We start from the raw sequence: 21,976 nt of genomic DNA, 5'->3' as shown, positions 1-21,976 counted from the left end.
AGAACCATTGATAATTTCTAAGAAAAATTTGTTTACTTTTTTTATCGGAGCTTATCTTTTCGCTCGAATTAAAATATTTTTTTTATTATTTGTTTATATATAATTGAATTAATATAATCGACCATTTAATGGGAGAAATTTTACATATTCCAAAGCACAATTTTAGCCCCAAACCAATGCGTGGTGCTAAAAAAACTAAAAAAAAAAAACATGATTATCATCTTTCGGAGCTGCGAAAATATCCAATTTTATTGAAATTGAACAACCACCATTTAACCCTAATCTAATCCCTTGGATTTTGTACTTTTTCTGCAGCTACAGTTTGATCTACATAAGAATAAGACAAATTCAAGTTAAATCCATCCACAAACAGACCCCTCCCATTACAATAAACGAACACGAAATTCCAAAGGGACGGAATCGATTATTTTGAAATCCATTTGGAATCGAGAGATTTCAGTCAAAAATTCTGAAGATGATAACTGCTTTTATTAAAATCGTAAATTCAATAGATTCACCCCGTATAACATCGCTAGCAGATTTTATATATGAACTAGAAGTTTTAGTTACGAAATTTTTCTATATTTTAACATACTTAATATGAAATTAACTAAAGAACTTAACTGTTATCTTTTAAATTCAATAATTTTGATTTACCTACTTAGTAGTTGCATAAATCTATTAATAATAAACATAATGAAAGAAAATGGAAAAATTCCCTGTATCTTTTGAATAAATTAGAAAAAATCCACTCTGTATATCATCGCAGTGATTAATAACAATTACCAACGATTGAAATTTAAGTTTCGCAAAATTTGATTTGAGTTTTGGGGTTTCATTTTATATATGAATGAGACATAACGTGATTTAATGTTTAAATAATTTCTTGTTGCAAAAATGGAAATATTCGCTTAATCATAATCTCCATTATGACATATATTTCTTCAGGTTCACGTGTATATACAGAGTGTCCCAAGACTGTACATAGTAAAATTCTATAAATTTACTGAAATAATTTAATATCCGGATAACGGTGAGGTTTAGGTATGGGAAAGTATATATGAATTTGCCTTATTTTTCACCCTTGAATGCATTAAAATAGAAAAAACCGGGTGGTTCTATTTAAAAAAAATGAGAAATTTGATTTTTATGAAGTAAAATTTTTATACACACCCTGTATAAAATGAAAAATTTTTCAGCATACATTTGAATACGTCTGATCTCACTAAAAGAAACCATTTCCATAATTTCAAAAGTATTTTCGTAAAAAAATAAATTATAAGAGTTTGCAACGGTCAAATTTTTTACAAAAAAATTAATTACTCGAAAAATATAAATTTTTCGGAAAAAGTTTTCAGACAATAGTATAATAAAATTTTACGTAAATTTCAAAAATGTATTAATATATAGGGTGTTTTATTCAAAATAACAAAGTTACAGTCGACTTCCGGTACAACCGGAAGTCGGCCATCTTTGAAAATATTCTAGTTAAAAAGGTCGTATCTGAAATCCTGAGAGTAGAAATTTTCATGATTATGCTATAAGTATTTTGTCATATACAGTTAGTTTTAACTAATCGTGGGACACCCTGTATAAATTTGACAGCTGTCAGTATTTTCAGTAAAGCAGCCTTCGTGTTGTCATATTTTCAATAATTCTAAAGAACGAAAAAGAAGAAATCGAATGCCACTTATAAATTAATAATTTTTTAAGTGATAAATACGTTTTTGAGGTGAATCATAAAATCATGATTCATCGCCGTAATTTTTTTCGATGAATTAACCTAAAACAGCTGTACTTGTAATCCAATTACCTTTTTAGTCACTAAAACAATACAAGAGGCCGAAGAAAATTTTTAATTACACTTTAATTTGTCTTTAAATTGACATAGTAAATAGTTTGTTACAGAAATTATAGTACAGTCAATCTACATCGAACATTATAGCTCAAGAGCCCCAACCAAAAAAGTAGGTTGTGAAAAAAACATACGAGAACAGGTATGTTTTTTTAATATGTGGGACACCCCTGAATGTAAATCCAAGTGGGCGTCATAGAGGGTGCTCCACTTCAGCCGCCATCTTGAAAAACATGTTTTATTAAATATCACGCGAACCGCGCATCGTACGACAAAAATTGTACATATCATTATTGTAGATAATAATATTTGCCATCTTTTTTATTTCAAACTTTTTTTTGTATAACGCATAAGTTTACAATTATAGCGCTCCAAACTTTTTCCAATATGGTTTTTGCTAAATATTTAGTTAATAGTCAATGATAAATCAAAAATTGTGGTAACCAAATTATAGAACACAAAATTTTCTATCAATTTCGTTAAAAACTTTTTTCCGTAGCATTTATAGTTTAGGAGCTATTACGCTGTAAATCAGATTATCATTTTTAATATTACAATATATTATAATTTACAATATAAAATAATACTGTACAATATAAAATAGCAAAATACAAGCCTACCGTTAATTTATAATAATAATATTGAGAATAACAATAATAATTCTTACGATTTAGCGTAACTAAATATTTAGCAAAAACCATATTGAAAAAAGTTTGGAACGCTATAATTAAAAATCTATGCGTTATACAAAAAAAAGTTTCAAATAAAAAAAATGGAAAATTATATTATCTACAATAATGATTTTCATAACTTTTGTCGCACGATGTGCGGTTCGCGACATATTTCATAAAACATGTTTTTCAAGATGGCAGCTGAAGTGGAGCCCCCTCCATGACGCCCACTTGGATTTACATTCAGGGGACACCCCTAAACATATTTAGAAAAAAAATACCTGTTCCCGTACGTTTTTTACAAAAAAAATCCGGTTCTTGGCCTATTAGGACTTTTTTGAAATTATGATTGAGTTAATTATGATTTAAATGTTTGGAAACTAACCTTGATCAAGTTCATTGTTGATCGAGTCGTAGACATATGATAAAATCACTTCTACCTTGATAGCGATCAGCTGACGAGTTTGTCTATAGTTTTTTAAACTTCAACTTTCTGTATTCCCCTCGTATGTATGTCTACTACTAAGTTAATATCATGGGGAGATTATCGCGCTAAAAAAAATAATAAAAATTAGAGGATTTTGTATATTATGTTTCAAATTTGAAAATTTTACGCGACGTTCAGAAATTTTGATCTGGCATTCGTCCTAAATTGGGATTTGCAATCTAACTGACCTAGGAACAAAGTTCTTTCACTTGTTTATCAAAATATTCTCCATTAATCACCTTAAAACAGTGTTAAAAAAAATTTAGTTCCAACAGAAATTGAGCAAATTTTTTTTTGGTCTAAACAAATGACGGTTTTGCATACAACGCAATTGATTTTTAGAGGGTTCGCTGAGATGTAAATGGAATAAGGGTTTTCTCCTGATAGCCCGCTCACTGTTATCGTCGTTAAAATAAATCGACTAACAGCTAAAGATCCAACCAGCTGTTTTATTGAATCCTTTCTGGACTTAAAATATCACCATCATCGCAAATTGCATTCCACGTGGATGAATTATCCAAAAAAACTTCACAAACACTTCAAGACCACAAAGACGTATACTTAGTAACAGTTTTTAATCCTCCCAGATTCGATCATCATCGGATTATTGTTCACACATTTGGAGATCGACTCCCAAGCATACCCCAAGGATACTGACTATGTTTTATCAATAATACCACTAGAGAAGCTTTTCCTTCAGCATAATCCCACCTAGAGCAGTATTTGGAAAAGATGGTTCATGAAAATCGAGTTCGCCTGTAGACCCCAAGACGTCTGAAGGATCAACTACCAAGGCATTACTTCCTGAAGTTGAATATCAGTATCCACAGATCTCCACACTCCCAGTGAGTTTGCTTTTACATAAAAAAAGCTGTAGTGTTGAATTTAGGAGTGGAGAATGTTAAAAAATTAGTTAGATCATTTATTTTCGGGTGGTTAACTGGTACAGCTGCAGCTGTATCATTCCCTGTCGTCGGCTGGTTCACTAGGCTTTAGAAAAATCGGTGACAAGTTCTCGTCACGAAATTCACAAAAAAAACTATCATAACGTTTACCAAGAAGACTAGAGAGTAGTTTGAAGGTTTAGTTGCAGTTTTATCCCAAGTAGCTTGACTTTGATTTACATATTGTCATAATAAAATTTTCAAATGATAAATGATGCGAAAATTTTTTATTTGAACGTATTTGAACGAATTTGAATTCAATTAAGACGTTGTCGTTTCTAAGAAACTGTATAATGAATAAATAATTACCATAATGTTGTGAAGTAAAAAATATTCTATTATAAAAACTAGCAACAAACATCATAACTTTTCTTCTGGTTGTACAAACCTTGAATTTGTTTAAATAAAGTGAACGCTTTAATTTTGAATTGTTAAATATTGTTATAGATAATTTTCTCGTGACAGACTGATTGATTATTATGTAGTAACTACTAAAGTGAGTTTATATGAATTGAAAAAAAAATCAATTAACGATATAATAGTCCGGGAAAATTAGGAAAACGACATCAATTATTTAATCCATAAATTCAAACGACAATTTTGAGTACCCGGTATCTATTTAGGTTTTCCTCGTACAAACAAATTGTGAACATCACATTTGTAGTAAATTTTATGCTCTATCACATAATGTAATAAGATTTTGAAAAAAAATTTTTGGAGACGAGATATCAAATTATTTATAAATTCGGATGAAGCTTGTAAGCATAGCTTTAGCCACTGATTTCTCTTTTATTTTTGCTCGAGCGAAAAAAATTGTAGACACCAAATTTGTAGCAAACTTTATGCTCTATCACATAATGTAATAAGATTTTGAAAAAAAAATTTTGGAGACGAGATATCAAATTATATAACAAATTAATTATAAATTCGGAAGAAGCTTGTAAGCACAGCTTTAGCCCGCGATTTCTCTTTTATTTTTGCTCGTATGAAAAAAATTGTGAACATCACATTTGTAGTAAATTTTATACTCTATCACATAATGAAATGAAATTTTGAAAAAAAATTTTGGAGACTAGATATCAAATTATATAACAAATTAATTATAAATTCGGAAGTACCTGGTAAGCACAGCTTTAGTCCGCGATTTCTCTTTTATTTTTGCTCGTATGAAAAAAATTGTGAACATCAAATTTGTAGAAATTTTATATTCTATCACATAATGAAATGAAATTTTGAAAAAAAATTTTTGGAGACGAGATATCACATTATTTATAAATTCGGATGAAACTTGTAAGCACAGCTTTAGCCACAGATTTCTCTTTTATTTTTGCTCGTACGAAAAAAATTGTAGACACCAAATTTGTAGCAAACTTTATGCTCTATCACATAATGTAATAAGATTTTGAAAAAAAAATTTTGGAGACGAGATATCAAATTATATAACAAATTAATTATAAATTCGGAAAAAGCTTGTAAGCACAGCTTTAGCCCGCGATTTCTCTTATTTTTGCTCGTATGAAAAAAATTGTGAACATCAAATTTGTAGTAAATTTTATACTCTATCACATAATGAAATGAAATTTTGAAAAAAAATTTCTGTAGACGAGATATCACATTATTTATAAATTCGGATGAAACTTGTAAGCACAGCTTTAGCCACAGATTTCTCTTTTATTTTTGCTCGTACGAAAAAAATTGTAGACACCAAATTTGTAGCAAACTTTATGCTCTATCACATAATGTGATAAGATTTTGAAAAAAAAATTTTGGAGACGAGATATCAAATTATATAACAAATTAATTATAAATTCGGAAAAAGCTTGTAAGCACAGCTTTAGCCCGCGATTTCTCTTATTTTTGCTCGTATGAAAAAAATTGTGAACATCAAATTTGTAGTAAATTTTATACTCTATCACATAATGAAATGAAATTTTGAAAAAAAATTTCTGTAGACGAGATATCACATTATTTATAAATTCGGATGAAACTTGTAAGCACAGCTTTAGCCACAGATTTCTCTTTTATTTTTGCTCGTACGAAAAAAATTGTAGACACCAAATTTGTAGCAAACTTTATGCTCTATCACATAATGTAATAAGATTTTGAAAAAAAAATTTTGGAGACGAGATATCAAATTATATAACAAATTAATTATAAATTCGGAAAAAGCTTGTAAGCACAGCTTTAGCCCGCGATTTCTCTTTTATTTTTGTTCGTATGAAAAAAATTGTGAACATCAAATTTGTAGTAAATTTTATACTCTATCACATAATGAAATGAAATTTTGAAAAAAAATTTTGGAGACTAGATATCAAATTATATAACAAATTAATTATAAATTCGGAAGTACCTGGTAAGCACAGCTTTAGTCCGCGATTTCTCTTTTATTTTTGCTCGTATGAAAAAAATTGTGAACATCAAATTTGTAGAAATTTTATATTCTATCACATAATGAAATGAAATTTTGAAAAAAAATTTCTGTAGACGAGATATCACATTATTTATAAATTCGGATGAAACTTGTAAGCACAGCTTTAGCCACAGATTTCTCTTTTATTTTTGCTCGTACGAAAAAAATTGTAGACACCAAATTTGTAGCAAACTTTATGCTCTATCACATAATGTGATAAGATTTTGAAAAAAAAATTTTGGAGACGAGATATCAAATTATATAACAAATTAATTATAAATTCGGAAAAAGCTTGTAAGCACAGCTTTAGCCCGCGATTTCTCTTATTTTTGCTCGTATGAAAAAAATTGTGAACATCAAATTTGTAGTAAATTTTATACTCTATCACATAATGAAATGAAATTTTGAAAAAAAATTTCTGTAGACGAGATATCACATTATTTATAAATTCGGATGAAACTTGTAAGCACAGCTTTAGCCACAGATTTCTCTTTTATTTTTGCTCGTACGAAAAAAATTGTAGACACCAAATTTGTAGCAAACTTTATGCTCTATCACATAATGTAATAAGATTTTGAAAAAAAAATTTTGGAGACGAGATATCAAATTATATAACAAATTAATTATAAATTCGGAAGTAGCTGGTAAGCACAGCTTTAGCCACAGATTTCTCTTTTATTTTTGCTCGTACGAAAAAAATTGTGGACACCAAATTTGTGATAAATTTTATGCTCTATCACATATTGAAATAAGATTTTGAGAAAATTTTTCTGGATACGAGGTATCAAATTTTTTATAAATTCGGACGGAGTGTGTAAGCACAGCTTTATAATATAATTTGTATAGCTGATTTTCTGTTCCATTGAAGAGCTTTCCAGACCTCAAGAAATATTTGAATCAACCATTTAATTGGTACATTCTCAATACCTCTCCAAATTAATGAAATCATTTCGAAAAATCAAATAAAACTTTAAATTATCTTGAGCTTTATTTATAATCAATCAAAATTGATCGAAATGACTCTGTTGCAAAAAACGGTTCTTAGGAATAGAAACGGAATTTACATTGTGGAACTACCTCGTATTAATATTGAACGAGAAAAGCATACGTGACGTCAATTATTTAAGATGTCCTCTTATTAGTCCGGTCAATATAGATATTTAAAAAAACAAAAATTCCCGGAAAGACAAATTTTGTTGGAAACCTTGGGCTTTTTCTCGAAAACGGTAATTTTTATCAAAAAAAACTTCAAACCAAAGTTGTAGATCTTGAAATTCTCTACAAAATAGTCCCAATGATTTTTTTCTAAGAGTTACGATTCTTGAGATATCAGATTCATATTCTTGAAAGTCTACTTCAGCAGTCATGTCTTCTTCGATTTCTTCTTCGTCTTCTTCCTCTTGCTGGATGTTCATAAATATATTTTATTGCTGCTCAAATTATGTATAATGTATCATGTATAATGTGACTCTTAACATCGCCATATCTCAGGAATGATAACTCTTAACAAAAAAATCATTGGGACTATTTTGTAGAGAATTTCAAGATCTACAACTTTGGTTTGAAGTTTTTTTTGATAAAAATTACCGTTTTCGAGAAAAAGCCAAAACTATCCAACAACATTTGTCTTTCCGGGAATTTTTGTTATTTTAAATATCCATATTGACCGGACTAATAAAATGACATCTTAAATAATTGATCCGACGTGTGCTTGAAGTTTTTTTTGGTAAAACTTTGGTAAATTTCGAGAAAAATCGAAAAAACCTCAAATTACGACCCTTTTTAGCCCGAATAACTTTTGTACCACACATCGAATCGATGGGGATTATTCAAAACTTTATTTGTAATGGTAAGCCCAAGCTTTTTTTTTGTTTGACCACTATTTTTTTGTCTACATTGACCGGACTATATACATTTCGTCCGAATTCGGGAGAACTATATCTCAATATAGTAAAAAAGTTAACCCCAATGCAAATTCACTAAAAATTGTTAGATACCTTTGGGTAAACTGCAATGAAGTACCCACAAAATCGTGCTGTCAGATTGGCGTGTGACAATTTAGCTGTCAAATTAGCGTGTGACTATTTAGCTGTCAAATTGGCGTGTGATTATTGAACATATAGTTGTAGGTAGTGCTCCTTGTTTTGTGGAACGGCTTTGAATATTTTGGTTCCAGTACGAAATAAGAATTGATGTCGATTAAATTTATGTAATATCAAGCACGACTGGAATATAATCTTTCAAATATAACCATAGTTTTTGGCTTTTTTATTGAGGTATAATTGGTATTCTAAAACACGTTAATATGGATTTTTATAGTCGATATTAAGCAACTTAATAAGATAAAAACTGAAACGTATAATTCGAATAAAAAAAATTACGAGTTTATTTTTAAAAAAAACGCTGAAAGGGACTAATAATTTTTATATAATTTTCATAGTTTTCGTATTTTAAATTTTATAATTACGGTAATCAATCAAAACGTAAAAGTATGTAATTAAAAAATTTGAATTTCAAATTTTAGAGAATTAATAATAGTTGGTTTGATTTTAGACATATTAACATATTTTTAAAAGTCACCAACCTCGTTTCTTGTTGAAATATCAACACCTACGGCCTTTTTTTATTCATCTAAATAAATAAAAATCTAATAATAATTAGATCATAAATATACGAGAGACGTTCATAATATAAAACCACAATTTATTTTCCAGATATTTATACAACTTTTCCCCCTTTTCAAAATTTTTTTGGATGCAAACTTTTTCATACAAAATTTTCGTCATAAAACTAAATAATTAATAATCTAACGGTGCAAAATCTGGAGTAAACGCTGGATGTGACTAGTACCGTAACTTTATGTGATTTAACATTGCTCTAAGTGAATCCTCTTTCAGTAACTGTCTTCTATATACCTCCGCGTTGATAGCTCCACCAACTGGAATTATTCATAATTATATAAACCGGTTCGGTTTAGTCTCATCAGCAGCGGGTAACCCGCACTGAATCTAAAAACCTTCTTTCCAGGTTAGATTTTTTATTTACCAGAACTTATAGTGAAATGTATGGTATTTTATTGATTTATCATATCAAAATGAGTTTTAACTCGTTAGAATCTGAAGAAAATGTTATCCAAGAACAAATATAACCAATAGTGGAGCATCCAGAATATATTAATATCTTTCGGCGATAATCCCTAATCAACACAAAATTTCTCTTAAATCTGCAGCCTCTTAAGTCTGAGAACGTAAAAATTGCTGGGAACCAGTTCTGAAGTATACGGTGGATCTGGAAGCAATTAGAAGCTTAACGTACGCCATTTGGTCATGATTTTCATTGATTTCTGATACGGTGCATTATCTTGATGAAACAGCACTTTCTTCTTTTTCTTTCTACGCGATTCCATTCTTCGAATAGGGCAATAATGGTACGTAATGGACGCTGTTTATGGTTTTACCGTTCATACCATGATTATCCCATAATATTGATGCCATAACCTCACCAGCCGACTTCTGCATCTCTCCACGCTTTGTTTATCAAGCCAACACAAAAGCTGTTCCACAGAAAATATTGACAGCTGTCAGATCTATACAGGGTGTCCCACAATTAGTGAAAACTATTTCTATATGACAAAATACTTATAGTATAATGATGAAAATTTCAGATACGATCTTCTTAATAAAATATTTTCAAAGATGGCTGACTTCCGGTTGTACCGGAAGTCGACTGTAACTTTGTTATTTTAAATAGAACACCCTATATATCAATACATTTTTGAAACCTACGTGAAATTTTAGTATACTTTCAACTAGAAATTTTTTTCAAAAACTGCATACTTTTTGAGTTATTAATTTTGTTGTAAAAAAATTTGTCTATTGCAGACCCTTACAAATTATTTTTTTACGAGAATATCCTTAAAGATATGAAAATGGTTTCTATTCGGTTGTTTTTAACAAGATCAGACGTATTTGAATCTATATCGAAAAATTTTTTATTCCATACAGGGTGTGTATAAAAAGTGATCAAAGTTGAAATAGGATTAGTAAATACACTTTCAATTGATTTTTTTACAGACCTTGACAAGATAAAGAAAAATACTTTTTTATTCCTTAAAGCTTGAATCAACGTGTCAAAAGAAAATTTAGACCACACCTGCGTCTTATTAAAATAGAAAAAACCGGATGGTTCTATTTAAAAAATAAAGAAATGTAATATTTATGAAGTTAAACTTTGGACACTTTCTATACACACCCTGTATGAAATGAAAAATTTTTTAATATAGATTCAAATACGTCTGACCTTATTAAAAGCAACCGAACAGAAATCATTTTCATATCTTTAAGGGTATCGTCGTAAAAAAATAATTTATAACGGTCTGCAACGGTTAAATTTTCTTACAAAAAAATTAATAACTCGAAAAGTATGCATTTTTCGAAAAAAATTTTTTAGACAAAATTATACTAAAATTTTACGTAGATTCCAAAAATGTTAGTTGGACGATCTATGAAACGATCTATTTGGTCTGGACCAGACTGAACGAATCCAATGATGCATTTCAACAAAAGTTGATCCAATCGAATGCAATTGAATGCGTCATACTTAAGTACATCGATCGTATCCGCTTGTTTTTCAATTTCTTTTCATTATATAAGAAAATTAAACATCATTTTAATTAACATTACATATAAATATAAAAACTACACGTCCATAGTTTGGAATTGATCCCTTTAACTGTTTCCTATTTTTTGTTTTCGATTTCCAGTCCTGTAAGTTTTCCGTCATCTCTGCGTACTACCTTTTCCTTGGACTTTCTTTCTCGTTGCTTTTTATTTCATTTTCATAATTTGTTTTTGCTCTAAAATCTAGTATCTTATGTATGTGACCCAAACCGCTACATCCTTTTGGATCTAACCATCCTCAATTCGGTTTTTCCAAATAAATTCTATATTTTAGTTTTTTCCACGTTGTGTCTTCGTCTCCATCGTCACGGTTGTCCTCGATAACCACCCCAAGATATATACAAGTCGCTTTTTCATTCAATTGTATCAAAAATCTTCTAAATGCTTATTTCCTTTGAGGTTTGGTACTTGTTTTAATGTCCATGTCTTATTTAAACAAACCCACGTACTATCCATTCTAATATTATATGAAACAACGATGTTTTAACCCCTTATTGGACTGGAAATATTTTGACATTCTTTGTTTTGTCTTTATCAACTTGTTTGGTATGTTAAAATCATTCATAATGTCGTACAATCATTTCTGTTGAAGGTATCGTGAATTTAATTGAAATATATGATGAATTCATAACCTAATATTAACTAAGTAAATTTCAGGTTGATTAGTACTCATAAAATCTTTCCTACAAATTTTCTTGTACCGAATTCTTGACCTCCCAACGCTTTATTAATTATAAGAATTAAATAGTTTGTGAAATAATTAATTTGTTAGTTAAAATCGCTTGTTATGTAAATAAGAAAAAATTCGTGTTGAAGTCCCGCCTCTGGTGATTGTATAAACTGCTAATAATCTCGTATAATTTTACTTGAACGGTCAAAACTCCACCTAAACATTTTAAATACTGTAATCTGCCAATCTGAAATGAGCTTTTTCCGAACAAGACTTGATGTCGAATGTTAATATTAGCATTTAAATCGATTCCAGCTACCGAGTTTTCAGTATCTCGACGCGTATATAGAATACGATAAATCACCAATAAAACAGTGTTTCGGCCTTTTCTTTTTTGTACAGAATAAATTCGCTTGCCAAGAATTAATGCGTTCGAACTAGGATGCTAGACAAATGAAAATAAATGTACAAAGAAAAATATTAACGACATATGGCTGTTAAATAACGAAACTGGGTTACGAAAAAGGGTTTCTTCCACTCATCCAAGCAGTACTGGAAGTCTTCTTCGGTGCGGACCTTCAGGAGCTCTCAAATCGACCCGTTGACGCAAGAGCTTTTGATCAGGAGTCAAATTTGAAGACACCAACTTCCCGCAGACCTTTGTCATGCTTAAAATTGTTTTAACCGTTTCTTTATTGGTGTTAACAACCTTGGTAATCATCAGGAATGCTTATTCGACGATCTGCACTTACAATTTGGTTGATTTTGGTCACTGTTTCCGGAGTTGCCGGTGACCTGGGTGCTGGTGATGTTCAGTGCTGGCTCGGCCTTCACTACACCACTTAAAACATCGAATTGATGGCCGTATGGCACCCCTTAGATCAAAAATAAATTACCAAGTCAACATCTTCTACATCTTAAGCGTTCAAATCAAATATTTTGAATGTACCTCGATCTGAATGAGAAATAAGCTTCGACGTTTGGTTTAAACGCTTGTAAACACTTGATAAAACTTACTTGAAAGGTTGGAAGATGGATACACAAATTTCTAGTGAGAAAAATCATTTGTTTCATATAAATAAATATTCTACGTACCAAAAAATTTAGAAAGAACCAAAAAATCATTTCCGTTACTGTTATTTTTGCATAGTTAATCCTGCTAAATGACACAAAGGCAATAATACAAAACCTATCAAATATCCTTCATCATTGACTCCAATTTCTCGTAGCCTACAAACTCTCAATCGAGTCTAATTTAGAATTCGAATGAAAATATTAAACATAGAAAATTTGTACTGTTGCATAAAAGCTCGATATACTTTGATGACTTGACAAGAGCTTTTGAAGGAATCGAATTTGCTTAACGATGTCAAAATAACAGACCTTTCAATATTGTTTATCAAAAAATATTGTTTGAAGCAACTAGGATGCTCTGTGTTTATAGTGAGTAGCGTTTATTTATTGGAATGATTCATCGCAGCCAATAAATTCTTCACCAAGTGTTTATAACGAGAACTCTAACGATAAAGATACAATTTATGATTTTTTTTCTGAATAATACATTTCAAAATCTTATTCGTCGTCGTGTTCGCGACGCATTCGCTGCGAGCCGCTCGCAAACCGTTTGAAAAGACTATAAGAACTGAACTTCTGAACCTAACCATGTGTTTTTATTCACATTAAACTAAGTGCATTTGAGACAAAGTTTTCGTGAATATGAAAGAAAATATTTCAAACTTTTTTCCACTATTTTGTTATTTCATATGATTTGTAAAGCTGGTGAAAATTATACCAACATAAATTGATTTATTCACTATTATTTTTGATTTTACAAAAATGTTGCATTACTAACAATTTTTTTTTGTCCACAGGAATGACAGTTTACATATGTTGTCGACTATGGCCACTGTCACTTCTGGTCTCATATCACCAAATTCCTTCGGTCTGAATTCTGGTGAGTCAATCAAACATCTAATAATTCATTTTCGACAAGATTTAATTCGTGTAAAAAAAATATTGTACAACCTAACAAAGCACGATACACGATCTAAAATATTTGTTGGTGGAATTGAAGCAACTGCTGGAAACTTCCTGTGTCTTTAATACTTTACTGGATCTAAAGTAAGCAGCCGATTCGGCTTCTTAATAGAGGCGTTAGTCCAATGTCTTCTACTATGCAATTTATCGTCCCTAAATTGAAGAATCGGTGCCAATGAAGATCGAATTTCAGTTTCCAGTATTTTTTCTTTATACCACGAGGTTCAGAATTACTTCTAAAGCTTTTTAGCGTTTGTTTTCGTCATATAGAAGATGCGAAATCACAATCGACCAAAAATGAATATTGAAGATTAAGAGCAGTACTTGGAGTTGTACAATACTTGTAATTTTGCGTCAATATTTGATAATGGATTGTGGAACAAAATCTTTTGAGTCCTGTATATAGGCAACCTAGTGGACTGCACGACATAAATCAACTTCATAACGTGGAGAATTGCATCACAAAACCTAACCAATAAAAAGATCAACTTAGTTCTGTCATTTACCAATCGTGAAGCTAGTAATGGATAATGTGTCATTACTGTCAATTGTCAAGAAAAAACTGTCAAATGTCAAGATAAATAAACATCAAGTTTGATAGTCCGTGTGCTCATTTCATAATAATTGGCAATTTAAGTTTAAAAGAGCCATTGAAGTTACAGATTTTATTATTTTAGAGAAAATTTTAGTAGTTTTTATAAGAAAATCAAATTTTTTGACTGATAATAACAATTTAACACCTAGGAAAATGATTATTTATTAAGTTCATCGGAATACAACCGCGAAAATATCAAAAATTGAAAAACTGTTTGAAGAAAAACAAAGAACAATTAAAGACATCGAAGAAGATGTTTGAAATTGGTACATTTGAGTGTTTAAACAAGGTGCATCAAAACGTCGGACTAACTAACAAGATTTTGACACCTAGGAAAATGATTATGTATCAAGTTCATCGGAATACGACAGCGAAAATATCAAAAATTGAAAAACTGTTTGAAGAAAAACAAAGAACAGTTAAAGACATCGAAGAAGATGCTTGAAATTGGAACATTTGAGTGTTTAAACAAGGTGCAGCAAAACGTCGGACTAACTAACAACAATTTGACACCTAGGAAAATGATTATTTATTAAGTTCATCGGAATACAAGGGCGAAAATATCAAAAATTGAAAAACTATTTGAAGAAAAACAAAGTACAGTCAAAGACATCGAAGAAGATGTTTGAAATTGGTACATTTGAATGTTTAAACAAGGTGCAGCAAAACGTCGGACTAACTAACAACATTTTGACACCTAGGAAAATGATTATTTATTAAGTTCATCGGAATACAACCGCGAAAATATCAAAAATTGAAAAACTATTTGAAGAAAAACAAAGTACAGTCAAAGACATCGAAGAAGATGCTTGAAATTGGAACATTTGAGTGTTTAAACAAGGTGCAGCAAAACGTCGGACTAACTAACAACAATTTGACACCTAGGAAAATGATTATTTATTAAGTTCATCGGAATACAACCGCGAAAATATCAAAAATTGAAAAACTATTTGAAGAAAAACAAAGTACAGTCAAAGACATCGAAGAAGATGTTTGAAATTGGTACATTTGAGTGTTTAAACAAGGTGCAGCAAAACGTCGGACTAACTAACAACATTTTGACACCTAGGAAAATGATTATTTATTAAGTTCATCGGAATACAACAGCGAAAATATCAAAAATTGAAAAACTGTTTGAAGAACAACAAAGAACAGTTAAAGACATCGAAGAAGATGCTTGAAATTGGAACATTTGAGTGTTTAAACAAGGTGCAGCAAAACGTCGGACTAACTAACAACAATTTGACAACTAGGAAAATGATTATTTATTAAGTTCATCGGAATACAACCGCGAAAATATCAAAAATTGAAAAACTATTTGAAGAAAAACAAAGTACAGTCAAAGACATCGAAGAAGATGTTTGAAATTGGTACATTTGAATGTTTAAACAAGGTGCAGCAAAACGTCGGACTAACTAACAACATTTTGACACCTAGGAAAATGATTATTTATTAAGTTCATCGGAATACAACCGCGAAAATATCAAAAATTGAAAAACTGTTTGAAGAACAACAAAGAACAGTTAAAGACATCGAAGAAGATGCTTGAAATTGGTACATTTGAGTGTTTAAACAAGGTGCAGCAAAACGTCGGACTAACTAACAACATTTTGACACCTAGGAAAATGATTATTTATTAAGTTCATCGGAATACAACCGCGAAAATATCAAAAATTGAAAAACTGTTTGAAGAACAACAAAGAACAGTTAAAGACATCGAAGAAGATGCTTGAAATTGGTACATTTGAGTGTTTAAACAAGGTGCAGCAAAACGTCGGACTAACTAACAACATTTTGACACCTAGGAAAATGATTATTTATTAAGTTCATCGGAATACAACCGCGAAAATATCAAAAATTGAAAAACTATTTGAAGAAAAACAAAGTACAGTCAAAGACATCGAAGAAGATGTTTGAAATTGGAACATTTGAGTGTTTAAACAAGGTACAACGAAACGTCGCACTATACAGGATAAAACTTTGGTTCTTTCTCTGTACAAAAGAAGTTTTTTCAACTGAAATGACTTATAGTTTAATCATTTTACTATTATAGTGATATGATATTCTTTGTATCAATATTGTTAATTTTTGTCTCATATTGATGGACATTGATGGATTTGGAACTTATAAAACGTTAATAGACGAGTAAAACGTACCTGACTGTAAGGGCGTTTGGTTTAAACAGGATACCAGACGTGAACTGATCCATTTTTGTATCAAATTCGTTTTTTTTTTCTAGAAAACGAAATTTCAAAGCAAAAACCATTAAGAAAAATAAACAATAGAAAAAAAACATATCAATTCTAAAGTATCCCAAGTTTGCATTTATTTTTAGGGTATATTCTGTGGCTAGCAGTACAGGGTTATTCTAAATGATGGACACATTTTTAAATGCACTAAAATTTGCGAACTCAATAACACAGAACACCTCGTGTTGCGCAGTCGCCATCTTACTCACAACTGACAGTGACATAAAATGGCGGTCTATTGGCGCGAGAACTGTAGCGGCCGTTTCTGGAACCATCACCGCCTGTTTACACTTGTAATATATTTAAAAAAACTTTAAAACTTCCCCTTTTCATTGGTGTAAAAATTATTCATGTAGCTAAATAAGAATTTTGTAAAAATGGGTCTATCTTTTAGAATAACCCTGTATAATCACTTATAGTATAAAATCGTGGAAAAACGTTCGCATTTGAAGAGGAAGAAAATTGTTTTTCTCGAAGATAATACATCGTGTAACAAATTAATGAAAATTGTATGAATTAGGCTTCAAATCGCTACCGTATCCAGCGTATACTCCAGATTTACATCCCCGTTGACTTTTTAGTCTTCTCGGACATCAATATGTTCCCGATGTTTTAATCATTATTGTTTTTAGTTGCCTTATCAATTTTATATGTTTGATATTTTCTTTTTCTTCATTTTTTTCTTTAGCTCAGTCCACGATTTTTGCTAATTGATTATTTTTTTGTTGAAAGTTGATAAAACGCCCAAAAACAAAACGTCAAATATTTTCCCGATATTCTACATTTGTCGACGTTCTCAGAACTAAAAATTTTAATTGTGGACAGTCTGCTTCCCCAAATTCTTGCAAGTTTTTATTAAATTTTGTTAAAACCATGCACGTTCAGTCGATTCGTATTCATCCAAAGAAATATTTAGACAAAAACCATTGCAGACTCAAATGAATTTTTGACAAATGAAAAACAAAAAAAAAAAATTTCAAACGACTAGTCCGGAGAATCCGACTTTTGTTCTCTACCATATTTCGGTTGTTTTGGTCATAAATGTAAGATGTATATACAGATACGCAGAGACGTACTTAATATTTTAAAAATAAATAATTCCAATTCAAAATTTGTAAATTATAATTAATTTGATAAACACATAGTATATTTTTAATTGTAATTGTAATTATAATTTGAAGTAACTTGAATTTTCTCTTATATTTTAAGGTAATTTTATAATTTTGCGGACTCCTCGTTTTTTGGTTCTAGAAAATCGAAAAATCATCCGATTTCGATCATTTTTTTTGTTAAAATCTTCGTTTTTACGGCGGATTTATGAAAAAAAATATGGGAATTATCCCACCTGGTGTTTTCTTATAGTTTTATTACTTTAAATGTAATCATAAACGCACTTAATCGGATATAATCGTTCAAAACTTTTTTACAAAACATCGAACACAGTTCTAATATTTTTTTTGTTAATTTACAAAAAAAAAGAATATTTTGGAAAAAAGAAATTTGAAAAATGTTTGTTAATTTATTTTTTATCTCTAACTTTTAGTAAGATAACCGGTTTTTATGGTAAAAATTTAACAATTTTTCAAAATTTTCATAATTACTTAATAAAAAAGGTACAAACGATTATATGTAAAAAAACGTCAATTTTGATGAAAATTGTTATGTAAAAACACAATAAATCAACATTTTTTGTACACATTTTTTATAAATTTGTTCGTTCTTTTGTGTAGATTATGAAAAAAAAATATAACAACTTCATTCGATTATTTGTTAAATAGTTATTAATAATTATATGTAAACGACTGCATTTTCATCAACATTTAAAGCCCTAAAATCAATAAAACTTTCAATTCCTTTCATTCCCATAAGTTTTTTCGTAAATCCTCTGTAAAAACGAAGATTTTAAAAAAAATTCATCGAAATCGGACAATTTTTCGATTTCCTATAACCAAAAAACGAGGGATTCGCGAAAGTACGAAATTACCGATTTTCATTTCAAAACTGTGGTCCAAATTTTTTTTGTTTTTGTTGTTTAAAGTGAGTTATAACTTTCTATTTTTATTTAATCCTTATGAGAATGATGAATGTTTTTGTTTACTTAATAAAAAAAGTACAAACGATTATATGTAAAAAAACTTCAATTTTAATAAAAATTGTTATTATTTTTCAATGTAAAAACATGACAAATCAACATTTTTTTATAAATTTTTTATAAATTTAAAATTTTTTTGTGTAGATTATGAAAAAAAATAAAACAACTTCATTGAATTATTTGTAAAAAAGTTGTTATGTTTTTCGAGCTATTTCCAACGAACCAAACGATCAATTCTGATGTTTACTGTCAACGATTAATAAAACTGGATGAATCAATCAAAGAAAAACGACCAGAATTAGTTTAATGTTCCACAATGATAATACAAGGCCTCACAAATCTCTTGGAGCTTATCTGGGAAGTGATGCCAGCCACATCCCTCGTACATCCCTGATCTAGTAACATTTGATTACAATTTATTTCGAAGTTTACACAGTTCCTTGAATGGTCAAACCTTCAATTGCACCTGGTTCAGTTTTTTGCTTATAAGTACCAGAATTTTCTTTCTATAATAATGAAAATATTCAAAGCAAAAGCAAATTTGGAATTCTTACATTACATATAAACAATATGAAGATACCTGGGCACCTGGTCGCTCTGATGGAGGTTATATAAATTTATTGTTAAATTTTCTATAAAATTCAACCACGAACAATCCAAATTTGTTTTTGGATACGCAAATCTTGATTTTTAACTCTGTTAATAGACTATAGTGATAAATACGTGTTACAATTATAGAAATTGGCACCAAGAAATGTATTGTTCAAAGGCGATGGTAATTTATTTTAATACCAACAGATAGGAAAATGCAAGTTTTAATAGCATTCTCTTTTATTAGACCGAATTAACTTTCCAAAACAACTGCCAAAAAGTTCGTGTATCTATTATATTTAATTTGATGTTGCATAGTTTCGTAAATGAAAAAGTATCTTCGAAAAAAACCCACAGTTACAATTTATTTCAAAGTTTTTAATAAAAGATAAAAACTTACACACAACTCCTGGGAAGTCTTAGCAAAAATATGAAAACCAACGCATAAATCACGCCAAATAATAAACCAAGGACTCACTTTCAACGAAAACGGATTAATTCGTATCGTACGTTAGGTCTTGGTCCTCTGTTTGCATCAATGGTTGCCTAGCTGTAAAATGTGATGATGAAGACATCTCACGGCATCCTTGATGTCAAATATCTCCCTTATTCGATCGGCGAGAAGTGGCTGGTGGGCTGAACATGATTCAGTTACCAAGAAACTGGTGATTCACATCAAAGGCTCAGTGGTTTTCGCTGAAGATCGATTCCGAGAAGAGCGAGGAGTGTGAGTGTCTGGACAGTCAGAAGAAGGCTAAAATCAGCTAATCTTGAGTCAAAAAGACCAGCTACTGGTCCCAAATGAACCCCAGACCGAATACGGCTGGTGAACTGGTAAAAATAGAAGTTTCTTTTTCATTTGATATGTTTGTCTTCATCAAAACTATAATTAAATAACAACACAGACCTCTCCTTATAAACCTAATGGTTTTAAGATGTTGAAATAAAAAAATAGAATAGAAACTACGGAGTTTTTGATGGAAACTTCCATATTCCATTGAAATAGGTAGCTACGAGTGAATATCAAGACTAAAAATATGATGAAGTTCTCTCAGATTGACAAGAAGTTGTGGGGAATGTGTTAGTTTTTACTCATTCGTGGACTTTGTTCAAAAATGGATACTAAATTGGACGAGTTTTTTATAAATCTCCATCTTGAAACACTACAACTTTTTATTTCTTTAAATCGTTCTGGTACAGTCCATGCTATTTTTTCAATATTTTGATAACCTTCCTTTTTATCCAAATAGTCCTAAATGGGTTTTTCTAATTAGATTATCATCAATTCTGTATTTTCCTGCTGCTATATTTCAAGGTTAAAGGTTTCTTCAAGGTTAGTAGAAGATAGTTTAGGTTAGGACAAAATCAGTCTTGGTTCACTCGGAGATTTGAATTTTCTTCATTTTGTAAACTTTTATCACTTTTTTTAACAAATTTATTTTTCTACGTTGTGAGTCGAGTCCGGTTCTTTCTAAAAATCGATTTTAATCAATCTAATTTTGATTTACTTGAATAATTTGATGATTCTGATAATAAAGACAAAATATTAAACAAACCTCTAGTCGCAAATATTTACAAAACTGTTAAAAAAGTAAAAAAAATCGAATTATGTCTAAAGTTTCTTAATTTTTCAATATTTTTTTTAAAGAAATATTTCATTTATTTTTCTATGTTGTGAGCCGAGTCCGATTCTGTCTAAAAATCGATTTTAATCAATCTAATTTTGATTCACGTGGATAATTTGATGATTCTGACGATAAAGACAAAATATTAAACAAATCACTAGTCGAAAATATTTACAAAACTGTTAAAAAAGTGAAAAAACCGAATTATGTCTAAAGTTTCTTAATTTTTCAATCTTTTTTTGAAAGAAATATTTCATTTATTTTTCTATGTTGTGAGCCGAGTCCGATTCTGTCTAAAAATCGATTTTAATCAATCTAATTTTGATTCACGTGGATAATTTGATGATTCCGACGATAAAGACAAAATATTAAACAAATCACTAGTCGAAAATATTTACAAAACTGTTAAAAAAGTGAAAAAACCGAATTATGTCTAAAGTTTCTTAATTTTTCAATCTTTTTTTGAAAGAAATATTTCATTTATTTTTCTATATTGTGAGCCGAGTCCGATTCTGTCTAAAAATCGATTTTAATCAATTTAATTTTGAATCACGTGAATAATTTGATGATTCCGACGATAAAGACAAAATATTAAACAAATCACTAGTCGAAAATATTTACAAAACTGTTAAAAAAGTGAAAAAACCGAATTATGTCTAAAGTTTCTTAATTTTTCAATCTTTTTTTGAAAGAAATATTTCATTTATTTTTCTATATTGTGAGCCGAGTCCGATTCTGTCTAAAAATCGATTTTAATCAATTTAATTTTGAATCACGTGAATAATTTGATGATTCCGACGATAAAGACAAAATATTAAACAAATCACTAGTCGAAAATATTTACAAAACTGTTAAAAAAGTAAAAAAATCAAATTATGTCTAAAGTTTCTTAATTTTTCAATATTTTTTTTAAAGAAATATTTCATTTATTTTTCTATGTTGTGAGCCGAGTCCGATTCTGTCTAAAAATCGATTTTAATCAATCTAATTTTGATTCACGTGGATAATTTGATGATTCCGATGATAAAGACAAAATATTAAACAAATCACTAGTCGAAAATATTTACAAAA

The 21,976-nt window shown here is 29.8% G+C and overlaps 1 protein-coding gene across 2 annotated transcripts in view; it reads left to right on the top strand.

Annotated features, from left to right (window-relative positions):
- Nucleotides 1-21,976, top strand: part of LOC130449947 (zinc finger protein castor homolog 1) — a 182,190-nt gene that overhangs the window by 42,125 nt on the left and 118,089 nt on the right. For both annotated transcript variants that reach the window (XM_056788065.1, XM_056788064.1), the window contains exon 2: nucleotides 13,588-13,670. In XM_056788065.1, the coding sequence (XP_056644043.1) occupies nucleotides 13,604-13,670 (67 nt within the window). In that variant the 5' untranslated portion in view covers nucleotides 13,588-13,603. The remainder of the gene's footprint in view (nucleotides 1-13,587; nucleotides 13,671-21,976) is intronic.

This window comes from Diorhabda sublineata, chromosome 10 (genome assembly GCF_026230105.1).
Source record: "Diorhabda sublineata isolate icDioSubl1.1 chromosome 10, icDioSubl1.1, whole genome shotgun sequence".
NCBI classification, from domain to species: domain Eukaryota; kingdom Metazoa; phylum Arthropoda; class Insecta; order Coleoptera; family Chrysomelidae; genus Diorhabda; species Diorhabda sublineata.
Note: the sequence above shows the minus strand (reverse complement) of the source record. Positions and strands in the feature narration are given on the sequence as shown.